The sequence below is a fragment of the Anser brachyrhynchus genome (genome assembly GCF_964034855.1).
Source record: "Anser brachyrhynchus genome assembly, chromosome: 20".
NCBI lineage: Eukaryota > Metazoa > Chordata > Aves > Anseriformes > Anatidae > Anser > Anser brachyrhynchus.
In genome coordinates, this window is record NC_137713.1 from 3834758 (window position 1) to 3856983 (window position 22226).

At 38.9% G+C, this 22226-nt stretch overlaps 1 protein-coding gene across 1 annotated transcript in view; it reads left to right on the forward strand.

Annotated features, from left to right (window-relative positions):
- Window positions 1-22226, forward strand: part of TRIM37 (tripartite motif containing 37) — a 28156-nt gene that overhangs the window by 824 nt on the left and 5106 nt on the right. Inside the window, exons 2-20 of the mRNA XM_080563010.1 lie at window positions 213-314; window positions 1692-1732; window positions 2821-2937; window positions 3835-3922; window positions 4779-4901; window positions 6271-6394; window positions 7847-7914; window positions 10006-10130; window positions 11569-11619; window positions 12054-12135; window positions 13703-13779; window positions 14305-14484; window positions 15154-15268; window positions 15491-15703; window positions 16084-16220; window positions 16891-16988; window positions 17735-17935; window positions 19783-20094; window positions 21621-21749. Of these exons, the coding sequence (XP_080419136.1) occupies window positions 213-314; window positions 1692-1732; window positions 2821-2937; window positions 3835-3922; window positions 4779-4901; window positions 6271-6394; window positions 7847-7914; window positions 10006-10130; window positions 11569-11619; window positions 12054-12135; window positions 13703-13779; window positions 14305-14484; window positions 15154-15268; window positions 15491-15703; window positions 16084-16220; window positions 16891-16988; window positions 17735-17935; window positions 19783-20094; window positions 21621-21749 (2383 nt within the window). The remainder of the gene's footprint in view (window positions 1-212; window positions 315-1691; window positions 1733-2820; window positions 2938-3834; window positions 3923-4778; window positions 4902-6270; window positions 6395-7846; window positions 7915-10005; window positions 10131-11568; window positions 11620-12053; window positions 12136-13702; window positions 13780-14304; window positions 14485-15153; window positions 15269-15490; window positions 15704-16083; window positions 16221-16890; window positions 16989-17734; window positions 17936-19782; window positions 20095-21620; window positions 21750-22226) is intronic.

Genomic DNA, 22226 nt, shown 5'->3' on the forward strand with positions numbered 1-22226 from the left:
TTTCAAAATGGGTGCTGAGAGCTGGTGGGACGTAAAAGGAGGTGGGGAGGAGAGCCGTGGTGTATGACCTAGTATCGTGCTTTGAGATGCGCTACCCGTTGCTGTTTGGAATGGGATTGCACCTGTTCAGCCTGGCGTTCTGCCTGAAAAATGCCTCTCTCATATGTCAGAAGTGTGTGGCTTAACAATAGCAATAATCTACCCTTTTCCAGAGTATTGCTGAAGTATTCCGATGTTTTATTTGTATGGAGAAATTGCGTGATGCACGACTGTGTCCTCATTGCTCCAAGCTGTGCTGTTTCAGTTGTATTCGGGTGAGTTTGCTTATTATGGCTTACTTTTGCAAATGTTTGAACTTAGAAAACACTGTGATCTTACAAACACATTCTAGCTTCTTCCTTGCCTCTTTTTGTGGGGTTCTGAGGATTTCTTTTTCCTGCTATGTGCTCTCTAGTTTTCCTTTCAAAATCTCTTACAACGTTGAGGAAAAACTAGGCAGGCTGTGCTTTGCATTTAGTAGTGCTAATTATAGGGACTGTCTGGAAGAGTTACTCTTAAGAAACAGGTACACGGTGACCCTTTCTTTAACGTATTTTGAAAGTCAGTGACGTCTGTGTGGAAGACAGAGTTGGGACAGGAATCAAACGATGACTGCGTCTGTCAATATGGAACGGTGGGAGGTCATAACATCACCTCTTACCTTGGAGATGTCATAAAATAGTTCCCGAGCCGGAATGATGTGATCAGATGCAGGCTGAAGCCTCCTTGAGCGTGTCTTGTCCAGTGGGCTGAAGCAGCATCCGAAGCACCTTAATTCACTTATTAAGGTGACAGTCACTAATGCGTGACGCTTCAGTTCTGAGTCCAGGCGTTGTGCTGCGCTAACGTAGTGCGAGAGGGTTCAGCTGGGGTTCTCAGACCTCGACCGGTACTTCCAGGAATCACAACAGACAGTCATCGTTCCCTCTGAAAGCTCTGCCAAGAGCTGTCGGGGAAGGATTCGTGCTGCACGTTGAGGATGTTAGATGACATGCTGCTGCTGGGTGGTGAGAGATTTTTCATGAGAATCTTTAAATGCAGCAGTGAGCTGCCAAAGGATGAGCCTCTCAGCTGCTGATCTTTTACATCTGTAAGCTGTAGCGGCCTGATGAAGTTCTTTCCTCAGCTCCTTGTCTTTGAAGGGAACTTTCTGGAAGAGAGCTAGTCAAAGGGTCCTTGTGGATTTGAACTGCAGGTGTCTAACTTGTGTATAAATAGCTCAAGAAGAAGAAATAAGTTACCTCAAATACTTTAGAGTCAGAAAAATATACTTGCTGTGTCTTTTGCTTTCTTTTCTTGAAATATGCTCTGTAGTCTGTAGCTATGGAAATCTGCACCAGATACGTGGTTTCTAAGGGAATATTGGGTACCTCAAAAATCCCTTTTTAGTTTTAAGTGGAGTGTTTTTGACAACTAAAGAACGGCGGTGGTGGTGTTACTAAGATACAAGTAGCTGCTTCTTCGGTAACTATGTGGTTGAACAGTTAAATTACAAATCTCTAAAAATGGAAAAATACAGGAAGGCTAAATAAAAGCACTATTAACCGCATACAAGGTAACAAAGGGGAGTAACTCCTAAATAACAATAGAATGTACTTGTTAGCAGTTCTTTTCTGGTGCTTTCTTTCATTATTTTTTTTTCCCCTTCATAGCGTTGGCTGACTGAACAAAGAGCTCAGTGCCCTCATTGTAGGTAAGGTATTTTTAATATGAGGAATAAATTATCAGGAATTGGGTGCACCGGCCAGTTAGTTCTGAAGGGTCTTTCTTCAACGCAATTTACATAAATTTTTTAAGTGTGATTTTTGAGACCTGCTGGCTGTCACGATAAAAATTTACCCGATATATTACTTATTCTAACGTATGTTGCAGTTGTGTGACAAGCTAAGCAAGATCTTCGTTGTTACCCTGTTACTCTGCTGTTTTCTATTGCCATATAATAAGAGTAACTAGATGGTGTTCCCCTTAGAACTTTTAATGTTCATCTTGCAAGACTAAGAGACCAGAAATTTCAGTGTTCAGCCTGAAACGTACTTTTATTTTATACCTATAATTTGGGAGATTTACCTGGTGTGTTGCAAATCCTTGGAGAGGTACCTACTGAGTGCGTGCAGGTTTTGTTTTGTTTTCAGTGCAACACAACCCACCCCTGCCCCATGGCACACCTTAGTGCTTCTGGTTCCTGCGTGCCTAGCAATTCTAGTTCTTGATAGACTGACGTTTGGGAGGTGGGGTGTGTTTTGCCCTAAGGAAGGGGAAGCAGTATATATTTGCCTCTAAGGGAGGGGAGGTATTGCTAAAAACAACCAGCCATTACTGTAGAACTTCATATTCAACTTTTAAAGTATTTAATCATTAGTTCTAAGTGCTTGTAAGGGGGTAAAAATGTCTGTGTTTTACAAGGGGGATAGTTGAAGCGCTCCTATGGGGATGGCTGAACAATGGGAGGGATTGAAGAAGCACTGAGAAATGAAAGAATTTCCCCAGTGTTATCCAGGAGTCTATTACCAAATCTTAACATAGTTCTTGGTTTCCCTGTGTAGGTGTTCTATATGTAGTTGTGGGGCGGTTTGGTTTTCTTCCCCCAATACGAACAAATGAACTTAAAATGTTACATTTCTAATCTTTTTTTTTTTTTCTCTGAAATAACTAGTATAGCTTCAGCATTTTGCCTGTGACTTTTCCAATACTGTAGAATTGATGAACCTATTTCATTTTGATGCTGCTCTTTTAGCTCCTGGAGCTGAATTCTCGCTGTAACTCTTGCAATGCTTCTTGCAGAGCCCCGCTGCAGCTACGAGAGCTTGTAAACTGTCGTTGGGCAGAAGAGGTCACACAACAGCTTGACACACTTCAACTGTGTAATCTGACAAAGCACGAGGAAAATGAAAAAGACAAGTAAATGGAGCATCCTTCACATGAAGGGTTTTGCGGTTTGCTTTACATGAGTGGACTTTTAATTTCAGCTCATTTTTAAAGTCAGAGAAACAAACGTAACTTCTCTTACTTAAAAATTGAATTGTGCTGTTGCTTAACAAACAAAGCAGTGCTGTTTCTCACTGTCTGTCTAAAAGTTGGAGTTCACTTCTGTCATAATTAATAGCAATGAGAAGGGTTCCTAACTTTATTTACCTAGAAAACTACTATGTGTTTAAGATTTATATTCATATAAAAATGTATATATATAATAAATATTAAATATATGTATAATAGTCTGGAGATTTGGAGGAGAAAAGTGTGAGGAGAATTACTGAGACATGGATAGGGTCTAATGACATGTTCCATACCTCCTCCTTCCCCAAATTCCTGAAACCTAGGGAAGGAGGAAGGGAGAGGCACGTGTTGGAGGTTTGCCTGCTCTGTGCTTGGCTTGCTGATTGATGCTATGCCTGAAATTTTAAGAAATGACAGAGATCAGTTTGTTGAAAAAGCTTATAAGCCATTGTTCTGTGGTTACTTTAGGTTGCATATGATTGGAATTTTAATGATGTGAAGGATTAACTTCTAGAATTCAGAGCTTGGTTCAGTGATGATACCCTCTGCCTCCTGGGTATAAATCACATTTTATTAATGTACTTTCTCTATGAAATATTTCCAGAGAGAACACTAAGAACAACATTTATTTTATGGAAGATTTTTGCCAACTATTCTTGTTGCAAAACTATGCTGATGATTTATGCTCTGCTGGAGTTTTGTGTTTCACTCCGAGTGGCAAAACAAATGAAAATATTAAACTGAGTTAGCAGAAAATTACTAGGTGTTTTCTGCTGCTTACATGTTTATTTTTTATTTGAGGTGTGAAAATCATCATGAAAAGCTTAGTGTATTCTGCTGGACCTGTAAGAAATGTATCTGCCATCAGTGTGCGCTTTGGGGAGGAATGGTAAGAAGAGGCTTATTTATATGTCGCACATGGTATGTTTTAGTAAGAGACTGCCAGTGTTACGTCTGCCTGCAGTTTGAAGAAATAGGCTATGAAACTGTCGGTGTGGCATTGAATTACCGTGCAAATACTATAGTTATATATGCATTTATAATTTAATACAAAGATTGGTTTTGCAAAGAAGTATCTTCTGTTTCTGATTGTAGAAGCAAGTTTAATTTTTGCTGAAAAGTCAAAATCACCTTGCTTGTTACTAACTTTATGATGTCTTGGACAAACCGTAGATGGTGGTGAAAAATTCTGTGGGCAAAGGAAGTCTTTCTCAGAATATATAGATAACCTGTTATTTAAATATTCTGGGCAATGATCTCTAATATATGCAAAGGTTCATTGGTAGCACAATTCACCACACTTTATTATCCCTTCAGTTGAATATTTCAAGGAGAGGCTGCTGTCGTGCATTGGAATATAAGTGATTGAATGTAGCTGAAACGGTGTGCTGCCTTTGTTTGGGAAGGGTGTTTTAATAATAATAGTAATAACTCTTCTATCTTTGATTTGTTAGTATTGTACAATAAATAAATCAGGTTATTTTTGGAGAACCGTTGAGACTCCAAATAATTCTTGACAGGAAGCTTTGATGTTATGAAAGTCAAATTCATGACTTCTTATGAAGGGAAGTGAAAGACAGACTTCCTACATGCAATCTGCTTTGGAACCTTTCCAAAATGAGTGATACACCAGGAGGCTTTCTTCCCCTCTCTTTCAGTAATTTAATAGGACTGGAATAAAATTAAAATGGCATGTTCTATTTTCCCCATTCCCTCCCATTTATTTATATCTTTATTTTTTACAGCATGGAGGACATACTTTTAAGCCACTGGCAGAAATATACGAACAACATGTCACAAAAGTAAACGAAGAAGTGGCAAAGCTTAGGAGAAGACTCATGGAATTGATCAGTTTAGTGCAAGAAGTGGTAAGAAATTGATTCAAGATAACATTAAGCTTTCCAGCAGTATGCTGTTGTCAAAGGATAACCGTGAAGCAGGAAATGGAAGTAGTACTCCATTTCATATATTTGTGGATGTTTTCAGTACCTCTGTGCTGTTGTTTCTGTGAACATAATCAGGTGATCCCATAAACAGGCACTTTCACTTTTAGTTATGTTCTTTTTATAAGCTGGGGAAGGACAAACATATTCTCAATGTTTTTTGTGTAGCTACCAGACAGTAGAAGATGCGAGTTAGCTAGCACAGGGAATTTTTGATGTATTCTATTTAAAAGCTAGACTTGTGCAGTTCTTTGGATGTTGTGTATTTGTAAACACTTAAAGAGTGCAGACTACTGTGCTAAGCAAGTACAAAAAATGCTTTGTTCGAGTACAGCTTATTTTTCTTTCTTTGGGAGAATAAAGTACCAGTATATTTGAGCCTACAGGATGCTCACTAGTTAGAGATCTGAAGTTTATGAACCCCACTTTTTCCTTCGCATAGTGATAAGAGTGCTAGAAGTCCAAACACCTGACACGTTCAGCCATGGCAGTTTCAGTGGCAATTCTAACAAATCAGTGCAGTTCTCTGCATTCTAGGAAGGACCCGCTGAATGCTGTGACACTTACTTTATTTTCACAAGGACCACACAGTAAGTTCTCGTACATGCTGCATAAATGCATCCTATCTTTGAAAAAGTTTCCGTGTGGTTCCTGTGTATGCTATAATTCAGGTAGCTGTTTGCTGCATGCACTGGTGGTTACCTCTGTCTCAGTGCACCTGACCAAGTTACATCACCAAGTGGGTTGCTTGTATTTGGAAAACGTAGAAAGATTCACTGCAGGGAGAGAGGCATAATTTTTTAAATCAAATTATTCTTTTTTCCAAAAATGTAACTTTGTGCTGCTCCAGTTACAGAAAAGAAACAGGTACTTGTATTCACAGATTTTGGTATAAAGAATTCCTATAGGATAAATCTCTGTAATGAGAAAATATTGCTGGCTTGTTGTTAACCTTTAGTCACCCACCAGAGGGCACACTTATATATTCAATAAAAGTCAAAGGATATTTACAACATAATAATGAAGTACTTAGATTGGCAATAGGAATAGTCTGCAGTACAGCTCATCTAAAAACACATTCCTGTTTTCTTTTTTCTACATGTGCAAACTTCAGTCCATTAAGACCAGGATTTTTGTTTTTCCTCCTAGAAAAATAGGGATGGAGGGGGCTCTAAATGGCCTTTTCGGATAACTCTGGGGTCTGGAAGAGTGCAGTTGGTGTGCAAACGAGTGAAATGTGCTAAAGTGCGAAGACTTTCTTTTTGTGTGTGTTTTTTTCTGAACCCTCTTTTAGGAGAGGAATGTGGAGGCCGTGCGTAGTGCGAAGGATGAACGAGTTCGGGAAATAAGAAATGCGGTGGAGATGATGATTGCCCGGTTAGACACTCAGCTGAAAAATAAGCTTATAACACTAATGGGTGAGTATTTGCTTCATGTATTACAAATGGGAGCAATATATTTACAATGTATAAATCTATTGAGAAACTTTCTTACCCTAGGAGTATGACTCCTTACATGTTTTATGGTGTTAAGCAAGGAAACTGCTGACAGAAAACTATCTACAGCAAAGCTTGTATTTAATTTTGTAGTTACTCTGATGCCACTCTAAGTTGCTAGACATATCCTGTTTTTGTTCTTTTGCAAAACCCCGTCTAATAAACTCATTTCTCATCTGTGCCTTGTTTTTTCCATGTATGCTATAGTTTTTGTAAATGCATTGATAGCAGCACATACTAAAGGTGACATCTTCTTGGGATACTAGTCTCTTGACACACTGTTAAAAATGTTATACTGAGAATCTTGGTTTTGCAAAGTATACAACCAGTACATCAGAGTACATGAACAAATAGATTGTTGGCCTTGTGCTTGTCCCAGAAATAATACAGTAAAACAGTTGTGCTGCAAAACGTATTTCTGATGCTTGGAATCTTCACCCACCGCCACTCCCCGCCCGAAAGAAATTCTAAAATTTTTCATGGTTGCAAAATGTCTTTAGCTTTGATAATGCTTGCTTTTATTCTTACAGTTCGTTTCCGTTTAAAAATAAAACATCAATGTACTTTAGCTGTATGTTAGGATCCTCTTTAAAATCACGGTTCTTTAAAATGCTTGCTTTAAGTTAAATCCAGGATTTGTACGTATTTTGTGCCTATATTGAATATAGTAACAAGTTGCAAGGTTTATTTTAAGGTGTAGTGATTGAAGATCAGTCTTAAAACCTTGGCAGAATGTTTTAGGTATTTTTATCTACAGATTAACATTTTGTGTGTGTGTAACACCTTTTTTTCTAAGGACTAGAAACCACTCTTCAGACACTGAATATATCATGGTGACAAAGTAAATTCCCACAATAGGAAAACAGACAAATGTGGCAATTATTCTTTCTTGTCACAGTCTTCATGCCAGTTGAAATTTACAAACATGTTTAAACATTGTTTGTTCATTTTTTTATGAAGAAAACCCTTATTATCAAAGCCCAGAGAAATAGTGGACTTTAAGAAAAAAGTGTCAGCTAATATAAAAGGGATTTCTGAAGGAGAGTAAATTCAGTGAAGTGAAACCTGCCTTTTTTTTTTTTTTTTTTTTGTCTGAAGAAGCGCCCCAAAACAACAAACCTACCATTTCTGGGACACAAAGAATATTTCATTACTGTCTTAACCTCAAGTGAGTTCATCACTACAGCTCTGATTAAAAACGTAGGCTTGCTTTTAAAATGCTTTCTCAATCAACCTTGGTATATTTAGAAATCCTTTACCTTATTAGGTTTTGGGGCAGCTTCCAGACGAGGGTGGGAAAAAAAGAGCTAAATTTCTTAAAATCTAGCGACTGTGTCATCTTGTCTTTAAGCAGGTCTTCCTTTCTTTAAACAGGTCAAAAGACATCTCTTACCCAAGAAACTGAACTTCTGGAATCCCTGCTTCAAGAAGTAGAACATCAGGTGATGATGAAAAAAAGCTGAAATGTGTTGCATAGATAATTTCTCAGTTGACCTTTTTTTTTTATTTTTAAACTATTAATTGATGGCTAGAGCTATTTCTTCATGGTATCTTTTCATTCAAGTGGCCTTAAGTTGCACAATTTCTTCTTAAAGCAAGTGTGTCTTCTAGAAATAATGAAATGCGTTATCTTTTGTTGTTTGAAAAGCTACTACAGGGATTCCTAGCAATTACAAAATACACAATTATGCATTTGTTTAAGGTAACAGCATTTAGGCCATGTGGGTAGGTTCTGTTAGCTTTGACACTGCCAACAGCATATGAATTGTGGTGGCTATAAATGGAGAATAAAGAAAAATCTACTGTTTCTCTCTCCAAGATGACCTTGTATCACTCTTTCCACCTTGCTTCTAGCTACACAAGTTCAGCTTTTGTAAATGAAACGCTGGAGTTCTGCAGAGCCTGATTGTACTTTTCCTGAACAATTTATACCTGCTCTGAGAAAGTGGAAGGGTCTTCTTCCTTCAACCACATCCAGTAATTGTCTTTCAGGAGGGTTTGATATTTCAGATTGGGGATGGTGGGGGAAGTTTCTTGGTGAATTATGCCTCTTGTCCTGTATTCATTCTTCATTCTCCTGCCATGCTTTTGATTGAGTAAGAATGCTAAGCTGGCTTTGTAAGCCGATCAGCAATTATTGTGTTCTCCTTGCGCTTGAGTTAATGATTTCATACCTATGATGGAATGTTGTGGTTGAGGAATTGATGACACCAGGAGGATGAGTACTCCTGCATACCATGCATCAGCATGTTTTTGCCTGTTTGTTGAGAGCCCTCTGTTTATAGCTCGTTCAAAAATTACTTATGTTGCAACCCGAATGAGGACCTTGTAAATCTTTGAGAAACTGTGTGCTCACATCTGCAGATCAGCTTCTCTTTTGTGGAAAAAGCATTCAAATGATAACAAGTTGACACTAATGAAATATGACCTCTTCTCCATCCAAAACAGGAGGAAAAGCTTACTAGCTAAAGAGCCACGAGAAGATGCAGTTATCTGTCAACTGTTACTGCTAGTTTAAATTCATTATATCTGTTTTTGTTAAAAGGGGCTTTGAATTCCACTTTTTTTTGTGTGTGTGTGTGTGGGGAAGTAATAGGATTATCTGAAGAACTCACAGCAAAAATGTGGCTTTTTTTAAATGCGCATATCAGTCTCACTTAAGCCTGGCAGAAAGTTTGAACTGTAAATCTAAGATGTATTCTTCCAATATTTAAAGCATAAATAAGAAGCAGCGTAATTTGTCTCCTTTAGCAAATAGGTTTAGAAGATACAGTAATAGCTATTCAGGGAACATACAAGATTAGTTTTGTTGAGATTTTGAAAACATCTTCATTATTAGACTGGTCCTGTAGGCCACCTTGAATGAAGTGGATTGAAATGCTTTTTTATTTTTTGCCATCTCTTTAAGATAATATAGGCTTCATTTTGTTCAACGTGGTTGGGGAAAAAAAGTACAGTGCTTGGCAGTAAGACAGTAAAGGAATAACTGAAACACAGAAACTGTCTAATGTCACAGGAGCTTGTCTTGCTGTGTCGTGATATATTGAGCAAATTATCCTAATGTCTAATTAAGCTTCTTTTCCAGATTGATTTACTTTGCTATTGTTGTATAAGCACAGTAATATGTGTGACTTGGTATTAATCAAACATTTTTATACATACTCTTTTAACCTAAGTGAAATACATACTAATTGTTTTAATTTTCACTGTAGAACTTGACAGTCTTCAATATTCAGGAGTTCCCAAATGGGTTGCGCAGGCCTGGGAGTGAGGCAGAATTAAAATACCATTTTAACAACTTAAGAGAAATTTTAGAACACATGACTATTGATGATAATAGCTGACAGTTTCAAGGGAAATAAAACAAACAAAGCAACAACAAAATACCCTTGAAGCGTCATTGTAGATTGCATTGTGGGAAACTTTTGTGAAGCTGGTGCAGACATGCAGTTCATTTGTTTAAAAACAAGTGATCAAAATCTGTTTTGTCTTAATGATGTAAGGATTTTTTTTTCCCGTTTTCCCCTGTATAGTTACGATCCTGCAGCAAGAGTGAGTTGATATCCAAAAGTTCAGAGATCCTGATGATGTTCCAGCAGGTTCATCGGAAACCTATGGCCTCGTTTGTCACTACTCCTGTTCCTCCAGACTTCACAAGGTAAACATTGTGTTTCCTCTCTGTTGTAGCTTGAACTTGAAAGCTGTCTTATAACTGTTTGCTTTGCTTGTTAAAAAAATGTTTAGAGGAGAATATCCCTTTCCCATTTTACTTTGTAAAGGATTCCCAAATTGCGGAAGATTGTCCCATGAGACAGATTTCCTTTGTATGGAAGAGGATGTTGCAGTGAGTCTGGGAGGTAGATGTATGTTGATGTGCATAAGCCTTCTATAAAACTAGGACAGGACACTACCATTGTATTTTAATGTGTGGATTTGAACAAGTGGGTGATAAGAGGCTGATGGGCAGGTTGCTAGAGGGATTTCTTGGTACCCACCTCTAGTGAGAGGTGTCTTGCATCTCAGCCTTGTGAGCTGTGGCAGCAGTAATCTGTGCAGTAGTGGGGTTCTGTCCTTTTCTCAGTGTTAAACCTGTTACCTCTGACTGAACTGGGGTCTGGGTTTATACGCCAAAAATGTCAAACTGTTTAATTTCTTTTAGTAGTGTATGTCTCAAGCAGGCTTTTCTGTTCCAGCAGGGCTTATTTCATAAGTCTGTAGTCTCTGCTGGGGAGTCAGAACAGCGGGTTCCAGATGACTAGATTTTATTTTTTTCTCTTTTACACTTAGTTTACCGATTTGTCCTTTTTCTCTTATTATTGGGGTCATTCAGTATATAATTGCAAGGCTCTCATGAGATGCCTCTGCAGGTCACCTTAATTCAGAATATATAGTCAAAATCACTTCCTAACACAATTCTTCATAAAAGAGTGCTGTTAATGCTGGGCTCTGAAGAAGTCTGTGGGTTTAGGATAGCTGGCTGCAAGTTGTCTCCATAAAATTGCAAGCATGAGAAATCTTAAAAGAACTCCTCAAATCCGTTTGTGTTCTTTAGCAAATACCAGTTTAGCTTGCTTTTAAATGAAATCTCAAAACTATTGTCCTGAAGTGTGTTCTGAAAAAAATAAAGTACTGTCTGAGGAGAGTTTAAAGCTGAATATTCATTTCCCAGTGGCAGTAAGATATGTACTGCTCTGAAACATGAACCATTTAAGCTTTGTATTTCTAGCCATGCAGTAGGTTCATCCTTCTAGAGCTATCAAGGAATTTTATGTTAAAAATTCACTCTTATTAACAGATTACTAGGCGTAACAGGTAAAAGGGTAAATCCTCTTAACTCTTTTTAAATACTTTCAGCTGCTTTTTCTTCGTAATATAAAATACTTGATTTGATGTGCAGTATCACATGGAGAGGTGCTGGGGAGAATGGCTTATAAATGGATTCTTCAAAAGTGCTGAAATAACCCAGTATAGTCCTGGTGAATCTCAGTGGTGCTACTGACCTAAATCATCTGAAATGCTTCTGAAAATTCCAGAAGTTGGAATTCTTAATGTCATGTTACTCAGTGTGTTCTAATGTATTTTTTTTTTCCCCTCAGTGAATTGGTCCCAGCCTATGACTCAACTACTTTTGTACTGGAAAACTTCAGGTAAGATTGTATCTTATGAAATTACTGTGAATATCAGGAAGCTTCTTCTGTTTCTTCTGTTCACATGTAGTATTCTTTAAAACACTGAATAATCTTTACTGAAAACTGTTAGATATGAACTAAGCTGTGTGAATTCAGTCAAAAGCTCTTATTTACCAGGTGAATAGCAATTAACCCTAGCTAAACTGATAGGTAAAAGGCTTTTCATGATAAACTACTTAGTTTTCTTTTTTCAAAATATCGAATAATGTTGCAAGGAATACATATTCTTAAGGGCACTGAACATTTTGCATGGGCCTCATGCGGCTACATGCTCTGTGCAGCATGAAGGATGGCTTTACAGCATTAAGAGCACAAATGTATACATTACTTACTATTTCATGGAGGGTTTTGCTTTGTCCCTATAGCAAATGTTTTTTCTCCTTTCTCAATAGTACGTTGCGTCAGCGAGCAGATCCTGTTTACAGTCCACCTCTTCAAGTGTCAGGACTTTGTTGGAGGTTGAAAGTTTACCCAGTGAGTTACATTTTCAACTAAAACTGTTATCCAGTCTAAAACTCTTAGGCAGCGTGCTTATGCTTCTCCTGTAGGGAAATTTCAGATAGTTTCTCTTCAAGAGAGGAGATGGTGTATATAAAGAGCTGTATGGAAAAAAAACTTAAGGCTGCAGAGTTAATCATCAGCCATTGAAGTGTTCCCTCTCTGCTTTCAGATATCCATCATGAACGTTCTCAGTAAAGTTAATTTGGTTAATGTAAAAGCAATTAAAATGTGTCTTATGCCATGGGAACTTTAACAGACATTTTTACTCTTTTTGTCTTTGAGTGTTTCTTGTAGATGTTTCTTAGTTTGAACTAAAACAACAACAAAAAACAAGCTGAAGTCTAGATTAACTTACATATTCATGTTTATGAACAATACTTATTTGGGAAGTTGGGAGGACGACGAGTATTAGTTGAAGGGGAATCTGTTTTTCTGTGTGCCCTGTCTTCGAACGGTGATGTTAAAATGTACGTATTGTACTATCATCTTTCAGTGGGTTGAGTATTCAGACTTCTGAAGCAATATCTTTGTCAGTGTTGGAGCGTTAACCTGTAAGGTGTGATCTTTTTCACTCCACTGTTCTGGTCAGTGCTTCCAGGAAGTTCTGGCTGCAGAAGTGTTTGGAGAAATACCTTCATAAGTTTCGTGGTGGAGTACAAGTGTTTTTTTTTTTATCAGTCACTTGAATGGCAGCTTCAGAGAACTGTTAAGGTCACATAGGTACAGAACTGTATTCCAGCAGTGCAGAGGTGGACTCCTCTGTAAGTTTTCAGACCACTGTAAATTCAGGATTGACTACGTAAGGTATGCTGTCAAAAGACATTAAAATTTATTTTCAAGTGGTAAGTTGAAATATTTCTTCAACCTAGAGGATTGAAGTTGAACCATTCTTCATCCTTGATTGAGGTGAGTGTGATGGAAATTTTGCCATAATTTTTCTTGATTTCTGGTGATTCTAATATGGTTACTCTGTTAACTGACCTAACTTCTCATGTTGCATGTTTTTCTAAAGAAAGAAATATTACTCTTATTTCAAAAATGAAGTGGCTTTGAAATACAGTTTTACATGAAGTATTTCAGAACTAATGTTTAACTTGAGCTGTTTTCATGTTGAGAGCTTGAGGGAAAACAGGACATCTACTAAACTGATGAGCTTTTTTTGCTGCTTTTTCAGTACTACGTCATTTTTTTTGGTATATTGACAAATGTTTGTCTATTCAGGCTGCCACTTAATTGAACTCTTAAAATATTAATAAAGTAACTAAAGCTCTGTCTGGAGTTTGATATCAGTGATACAAATACTGGAGTGTGTATGCACTTCTAGATGCAAGCTCTACATTGATTCAGACTACAGGATGAGCTCTCGGTCACAGAAGGGGAAAAAAAAGCAGAGCTGTAGCATACAAAGTAGACTGCTGCTGAAAATATGACTGAAGTTGTTTTCTGAGCCTTGAAGACTGGGGAGTGTAGAGGTGGGATTTGTCTGGCGTTAGCTTTTTTTTTAACCAATTTATCTTCTCCTAATTTTGTGTTTTTCAAGGATGGAAATGGAGTGGTACGGGGCTACTACCTGTCTGTGTTCTTGGAGCTGTCATCTGGACTGCCAGAGACTTCCAAGTAAGCAAACCGGCAGTAAGAACAGCCCTGTTGTGGTTGTGTGGTTTTTTTGTTGGTTGGGTTGTTTTGTTTTTTCTGTTTGTTTCTTCTGTCGGCAGAGCATCTGGAGAGGTTGGAAAAGAATGACCTGAAGTCCTGTAGTGTTGCTAGGGACTGATGCAGTCAGTGTTGAAAAGACTAGTGAGATTCCTGTTGTCTGAGCTTTGAATCGTGCCTGAAGATAGTATTTTCAAGATGTTACTCAGTGCCTTACTTAAGATAGAAAACAAGCTGGCTAAACAACTGATGACAGTATGTGTCTCCTGGTATTTAGTCACAGACTTACAGACTTGGTTTGACAGACTGCTCCCTTCTACTACCTTCCTCCCCCACCAGTGTTTATGTAAATTTTCAGTAAAATTTTACAACCTCTTCAGCTGGACATGCCAACTTCCCAGAAAGCGCAGTTCTCTTAAACTTGACACGTTCATCAGTTCTGACATCTCTTTGCTTTGGTATTAATCTCTGTGATCTTCCTCTGCGTAGGTACGAGTACCGTGTAGAAATGGTTCACCAGTCCACCAATGATCCCACTAAAAACATAATTAGAGAGTTTGCTTCCGATTTTGAAGTTGGAGAGTGCTGGGGTTACAACAGATTCTTTCGTCTAGACTTGCTAGCCAATGAGGGCTATCTAAACAGACAGAACGACACCGTGATCCTAAGGTAGGAAAGACAACTTAGTGTAGCTTTTTCCTGCTATTATTTCATAAAGTATCATACTACTGAAGTAGGAAACAATTAAGTAGATGAATTTAAAATAACTATGACATGTTTTGTCATAAATGGATTTCACTGTCATTAGCAAATTTGTTCCTTTAAAGCTTAAGGGAGTTGAGAAAAGTTGAAATATATTTATTTGAGAAGTAGCTATGCTTGACTTTAATATGCCTCGGATGGAGATCTGTAGGTAACTCAGGAAAAAGGTTTATTCTTTCCCTTGTAGTGTTGTAAGCATGGGAGAGCTTTGGGAATGAAGGAAGACTGTAATGTAAGGGAACTAATGCTGCCAATAGAAACTGCAATGTCGTGACAAATGTAGAAGCTTTGTCTACTTCAGAGAGCTCTGGGAAGTCCTACTCTTGCTACTGTTAAATGCTTTGTAGTACATTAATTCTGATAGTATTGGTTTGTGAAGATAAGTACCTCTCCTATAACTGCTTCAGCTACAAAATGCCTCCTGTTACCAGTCAGTGCATTCAGGATACTGAGTATAAAGTATGTGGTATGATGAAATACACTGAACAGACTAGATTCCAGCTTGTCTGATGGACTTAACGCATGGCTTTTCAGACTTTGAAAAGTTTCAGTTTTCTGACAGATGTTGTTTTGAAGGTTTCAGGTGCGCTCACCAACCTTTTTCCAAAAGTGTCGGGATCAACACTGGTATATTGCTCAATTGGAAGCAGCTCAGACAAGTTATATCCAACAAATAAATAATCTCAAAGAAGTAAGTGGGATGTATATTGCTGTAAAATCAGCTTTTATTGACCGTCAGTGAACCGGTTTAGGTTACAAAGTTCATATTGGATGATTTTGTTTACTTGGGTAGCTATTGGTGCTTTGATATTGTCATTAAAATACAGTATGTGCAAGTCACCAAAATTATTTGGTGATGCTGCTCCATTGTAGTCTTCTATGTGCACTTTTGTGTATTCTTCTAATATTTAAGAGGCTTGCGATTGAACTTTCCCGGACTCAGAAATCACGAGGCATTTCACCTCCAGACACCCATCTTAGTCCCCAGAACGATGATAGTCCAGAAACAAGATCAAAGAAATCTGGACAAAGCACTGAAGTACTACTTGAGAACGTTGCTGCTCCAGGATTAGTGCGAGACAGCAAGGAAGAGGATGAAGAGAAGATCCAGCATGAAGACTTTAATGTAGGAATTGTCTCTTTTCTGCCTCCTTTTCTGTGTAGCTTTTTATGCTAGGATAGCAGCAGAAACATAGGTGAACTTTTGAGTTGTAAATTAGATTTATAAGTGTCTGTGTAGAAATAGGAGATAAACTTGAGAGGTAGCAAGAGATGACAGAGATGTTCTGGAACAGAGCTACTTGATCCTACCACAAGGTTTCCCAGCTGCAGCTGAAAAATCCAACTCTCCTGTTTATTACCAGCTTTTAGTTATGCTTTCAAAACCCTCTTAATTTCTCTGTGATAGTGTGACACCTCTGTGGAGATAGAATTTATCTTTGTAGGTTTTGATAAATGCGTTAAGGTGCAAGTGAGATGTTCCTTTTTGTTCTGTTATTCCTGTAGCATGAACTCTCTGATGGAGATTTGGATGTAGATCTGGCTGGAGAAGATGAGGTGAACCACCTCGATGGTAGCAGCTCTTCAGCTAGTTCGACAGCAACTAGTAACACTGAAGAAAATGATATTGATGAAGAAACCATGTAAGTAACTTAAAGTGCCTCCCAGATCATCACCGTGTCTCCCAGTGGTAATCATCCTGTCCTAGTGGAAACTGACTCATTTGATATATCGCCGTTACGGTGTATGTGGGAGTCAGTGCAACCTGAGGGATGTTTCCTGTACTGGAAACAACATGAACTGGTACAGTTAATGTTAAACATTGAATTTTCAGACAGCTAGTTCTTCTCTTTCTGGTCTCTTCATTTTTTTATTTTATTTTTTGTAACATTTTCTATCTTTTTACTCTGTAAGAGTTCTTTCCCAAAACACCAAGAAACCTCTTTCTGTACTGGTCAACACTAATGAAATAGAGGCTTGGTATTAGAAAGTGGTGTGGTAGTAGGAGAGTGATAATAAGGACAGGTAGTTAACTAAAACTAGAGAATTTAAATTTCTTAGCTGAGTTGATGCCAAATCCTAAAATCTTCATTAAAACACAAGAATGTGTTGTAACACATACATTTGCTGGATGAGATCTTACAATCTAGATGTTTGTGCCACTTTTATTCATTTAATTAGTGTGGTTGGGAATGCAGAAGATATTTACAGTGCTTCGTGTCTTTCTCAGTGGCATGTGCCATAATGTCTAAAGGGGTCTGACAGAAGATAATTAATTGTATTCTCCCTTTTCCACCCCAATCATCACCTAAGGTCGGGAGAAAATGACGTGGAATATAGTAATAATATGGAGTTGGAAGAAGGAGATCTCATGGAGGATGCAGCAGCTGCTGCTACTCCTGGAGCATCAGGTATGAAAAACAGCCTTCAGAATTCCCATTTATGCAAAACGCTGCTGGATTTCTTCCCCTGTTCTTCTTGGAAGCAACAGCAAGCTGTGTGTTCTGCGGGCATTTCTATTTTTGGAAGTGCTGCATCATGTAGTTTGTACTGATTATTGCAGTGTGGCAGAAACGTCTCATTGGTTCAGTAAAAAAAAGGCGGGGGAATCTTCTGAATGTGCTCATTTAAAAACGATGCGTAAGTTAGAAGGGAAACTTCTCTGCCTCTTTGAAAACCCTTCCATTTCAATCAAAAGTAGATTGCCAAGCAATTTCTTACTAATGTCTGTGTGGCCTCTGAACATGTGATCCATTCACTTAGATTTTAGTGCACTGTAAAACCTAAACTATGTGGAAGGAATGAAGTGAAAAATCTGTACAAGTCAAGCAGAAATATATTTTAATTGTAATAATTATTTTATTATTTCCATTATTTAATTATAATAATGGAAAGGTGATCCATAAGTTAACAAGATTCTGAGATGTTGAATATATACATATTTATGGCAGAGATGACCACGGATCAGGAGTGGCATTCACCAGAGGTGGTATTTATGCTGCAGTGGCTAATGGGGAGAGGGAAATAGCTAAAAAGTTTATGTGCATGCCTTCAGAATAATCTTTGCATTGATTTGTTAATTAACATGTTCAATCTATTTATTAAGAGATATAAAAGATAAGAAATTTAATACTTTTTGTCCATAACTCTTCCTTAGGTACTAGCCACGGCTACACCAGTGCAAGTGGAAGACCTTCAAGGCGGGGAGGAGGTGTCCTAGGCTCGACAGCCAGTAGCAGTTTGCTAGATATTGATCCCTTGATTTTAATCCACTTGTTGGATCTAAAAGACAGAAATGGTATGGAAAACCTTTGGGGCCTTCAGCCACGTCCGCCTGCCTCTCTTCTACAGAACAGAGGTAACTGCACATCACGTCTCAAACAATCTAATTCCAACCTGGAAATGTCTGAGAATGCAGTTCCAGAGTTAGAAGCAGGTTTGAGGAGTGGGTGAAAGATAATGACAGGCAGTTCTTTTCACTGATAGCTAGACTTTCACATCCTCCTCTGTGCTCATCAGTATGCTGTATCTTACTGCCTGCTCTGATGTTTTCTTTGTCTTAATGGTTGACCTCAGCTTGAGAATGCCGGATGACTCAACTGAAAACAGCAGTGTCTGTCAAGGAGGGTCTTCTCGTCTTTTCTTGGGGGATGTGACTGAAGCGGCTGGCTGGTTTGTGTAGCAACACAGTAGTGATGCAGTTCGTGCAGTTTCTTTGAAAGCCGCTGTGGGAGATGAATGAAAGGCCCTTTTCTAGAAGAGGTTAGCATTGAAAGTCAAAATAACACAAAACAGCTATCTGCTCAGAAAGCAGTTACACCTCTTGCTTCACACAATTTGTACATTTGGTGGTTGAGAGTACCACGAGCGCAGTGTGTACTAACAAGAAAAGAAATCCTGGAATTTACTTCTGTATGAAAAAGGGCACGTAGAACTAGAAAGATGTATGTAGTAGCAAAGCTGGAAACGCAAGCAGAGGGCAGAGGAATGTTGGCTCAAGGTAGGAAAAGGCTAAAAGCCAACAGCTCAGAAAGAGCCCACGTGAGCACTTACAGAAGAAAAATGGATCAGAACATCAGGAGGAAAAAAAGTGATGCTATTTAAATAATTGAAGATTATGAAGAGTACTTTCAGTTTGGGTGGGACCCTTCATCTGAAAACAGCAATTAAGTTCACGTGCAGCAAAAGCAAGATACCTGGCAGCTCTGGCACCCATGGTTATTATTGATGGTAATCCATCTTTCCGAAAATGGAGGTCAGTTCCACAAGTAAGAAAGAGGAGGCAGTGTGTGAACTGTGTGTCTCAGCTCTGCTTTGCCTGGAAAAGGCTTAGACAAAAGGACCTTAAGAGGAGGCACTGCATTTTGGGCTGTACTGCTTGAGCAAAATTAAGCTCTGCTGTTGTATTGAATGGGTTCTTGGTCTTAAGCTCCTGGTTACAAAGCTGAAATCACCTGCTCTGCTGAGGTACCCTTAAGGTTTGACTGTTCCCAGAGCTTACTCAAGTCATCCAAATAGGAGAAAGCTGCTGTTACATTTAGAGTTTGCTGAACTTCACCTCCTAAAATGAAGGTTTCCAAGAGCCACTTGGCTTTGCAGCTCTGAACCAGCTGAATTTGCAATGAAATGTCTATAGAATGTGTAGCACTCAGACATTAAAGTTGATCTAATTCTAGGTAAGCAGCATACTGACGTACTCGGGTGTTAGCTCTTTGACCTGATCTTGCCGTGTTAGGTACCGAGGGGAATTCCTTTCCTAGTTTCAGATTTGAGTTCTGTATATTAACATGAAACGGTGGTGGTATGAGAATGTTATACAGGTATTTAACGCATTTTATAAAAACATTTAACAAATTCGATGTTTTAACTAGCGACCAGACTTGCTTGTCTGGCAATACACGGTAGCTCAGTTGTCATCAGAATTCATGCCACAGTATCAGGGGTCTTTGTTCTTCCAAAGAGAAGTTCTGGGCCCTTCTGCTATGGCAGGCAGAGAAAGGAAATCTGCTGTCCCAGTAGTGATGCAGTGCTAGCATCCTAAATACTATGGTGCTGTAGTGTACAGAAGAAAGTGTCTGTATCTGTTGTTTTTATAGCAGTCCAGGAAGGTAGAATGCTTATAGCTGTTAAAAAACAGATACCTATTTTTATTTGAGAACTGGTTTACTTACCTGTTGTGTTCTTTAACTTTTCCCTTTGGTGAAGCATCATCGTATTCTCTAAAAGATCGAGATCAGCGGAGACACCAGGCGATGTGGCGTGTGCCACCTGACCTGAAGATGCTGAAGAGACTTAAAACTCAGATGGCTGAAGTACGAAGCAAAATGTCCGATGTAAAAAACCAGCTATCGGAAGTAAGAAGCAGCAATGCTGGCTCATGCGATGGGCAGCCCAACTTCTTCTCCATCGAGCAGGGTGCTTTAGCTGCCTGTGGAACAGACAGCTGCAGCAAGCTGCAAGAAATAGGAATGGAACTACTGACAAAGTCTTCCGTTACCAGTTGTTACATAAGGAATTGTAAGTGCTCAGAGAAGGGGGGGGATGTAAATGTCACTTGTATAGGTGGTTTATGTATCCAGGCACCTGGAAATAGACCTTTTTGTAGTTATTCATACTCAAGAATACATAAATTTAAAATCTAAATTTTTTGGTCCACGATGAGTAGCACACCCACAGTGAGAAAGTTCTGAAGTTTAATCAGTATTGAAGTGATTCTAGCTGAAGGTCATTTCTTGTTGAATGCTGCTCTAGATCATCTATGAACTTGATTTTCTGTGATGCTTGTGGAGAGACTTTGCCTTTTGAAAGGTGACCTCTTTCAAAGAGGTGCCTGTGTCTCAGTCTCTTCAGGTACTGTCACTGAATCCTGGTAAATGTCACTGGTGTAAGCCAGTGTGGAATCTTTCAAGTACCAGCATGAAGACTGTGCAAGTTGCTGATGACCTTAATAAAGGCACAGATGGTTCAGTCCTCTCTCACTTCCCTGTAGCCTGGGACAGATGATTTTCCAGCATTCTGAGTTTTGATTCAAGTTACTGCTTGCCTTTTTGGAGCTAAGACGAGTAAGAAATCTATTACAAATGTCTGAGTGGACTGAAGAGCTGGTATAATAGTTCTGTTCCTCTCCATTCCTTTCAACGCTGACCTGCAAAAAAGGGCTTTTGCAGCTCCAGCCAAGGTTTACCTTGCATTTCATCACTTCCAGAGAGCAGAAAATTTCTTCTCTGATGGTGCTCGTTGAGGATAGAATTGCGTCTTGGTTTGGAGCCTGAATTGCACCATCAGTAAGCCACAGAAGAATCAAGGCACACCTTTGGAAATGCTAGCGTTTGTGTGTTGTGTGGCTTTTAATGCTACCTCATTCCTTAGCAAATGCCTCATATTTCAAAGGCTGCTAAGGCACTGGGAAGTCCCTTCACTGTGCAACAGGACTAAAAGAACGGGCATACATTGTTCGGTAAAACCGGAGAAATCTTCTGACTTGCATTGAAGCCTAAATTCTTCACCTCTGTGGGATGTGGTGACAGTAAAAGTGCTTTGCTGTTCCAGTTACCTCTCCTCCATTCCTATACCTAGGCGAGTTTCTGTACCGTGAGTCACACTGACACACCGTCAGGGAACAGTTAATTTGGGAAGTTACAGACAGTGTGATTCCTGTAACCTGACGTCCAGTCTTGCATTTGAGGTCCTTAGTGACCTTGAGCTTCAAACGTAAGAGCTGAGAGATGGTTTTGGCTGTCCGTATCCTTTATGCTTCCGTTCTGGAGTACGATGGCTGAAGCCACCTGGATGATCGCTTCCTGAAGGATCTCTTACTGGAAGACAAGCAGACATTTCTTGTGTATTCTTGGCCTTATCCTTAGTTACTTAAGCTTTGTTCTAGACCACGTCTTTGACAGGAAGGGTGTGGAAGGAGTTGTGTGCAGGTTAGGGAGTTGAACTTGATATGTCTCATTGCTCATTAATCACTTAAAACAAGCATGAATGCAGAGTACTGTAGCAGTTTGATTGAATCTTTGTCACATCTTAAACTATGTTTGCAGCTGTGAGTAAGAAGAGTAACTCCCCCAAGCCTATTCGCTCTGGAGCAGCAGGGAGTCTGTCTTTACGAAGAGCTATGGACTGCGGGGAAAATAACCTTCGGTTAAAGGGAGACGGTCAAACTTCTGAGGGTAAGCAGTCATCTTTACTTGTGTGGTGCATTGCATCTTAGCATGTGTGGTACAAAAGCTTTTCAAGAAGTCCCTTTGATTGGCAACTGAAGTTTGCCTGAGACTTGGCTGGATCTGTTCTCAAATCCATTAAATGTTACTGTACCTGTGTAGGCCCTAGATAAGTTGTCAGCTGAGGAACAGTGCCACACAGCTGACTTGTCAATAGAACATAGATGTATGTGTTGGATATTACTCCTGGTCCCTCTGAAGGCGTTTCAGGAGTTACCTTTACAGTAAACATCATAGATGACAAAATACTGAACAAGCTTAAAATGTGATTTGACTTAAAGGGAATTCAAGAAAAATCCCAATATGTGTGACTGAAAGAATTGTAGAGTGTTGCTGCTCCTGAGTTTTACGCTGCATTTCCTTGATTGAAATGAAATGCCTAACACAAGAATCGGTATTTTGCCCTTCACAATCTAAGTGTTCAGA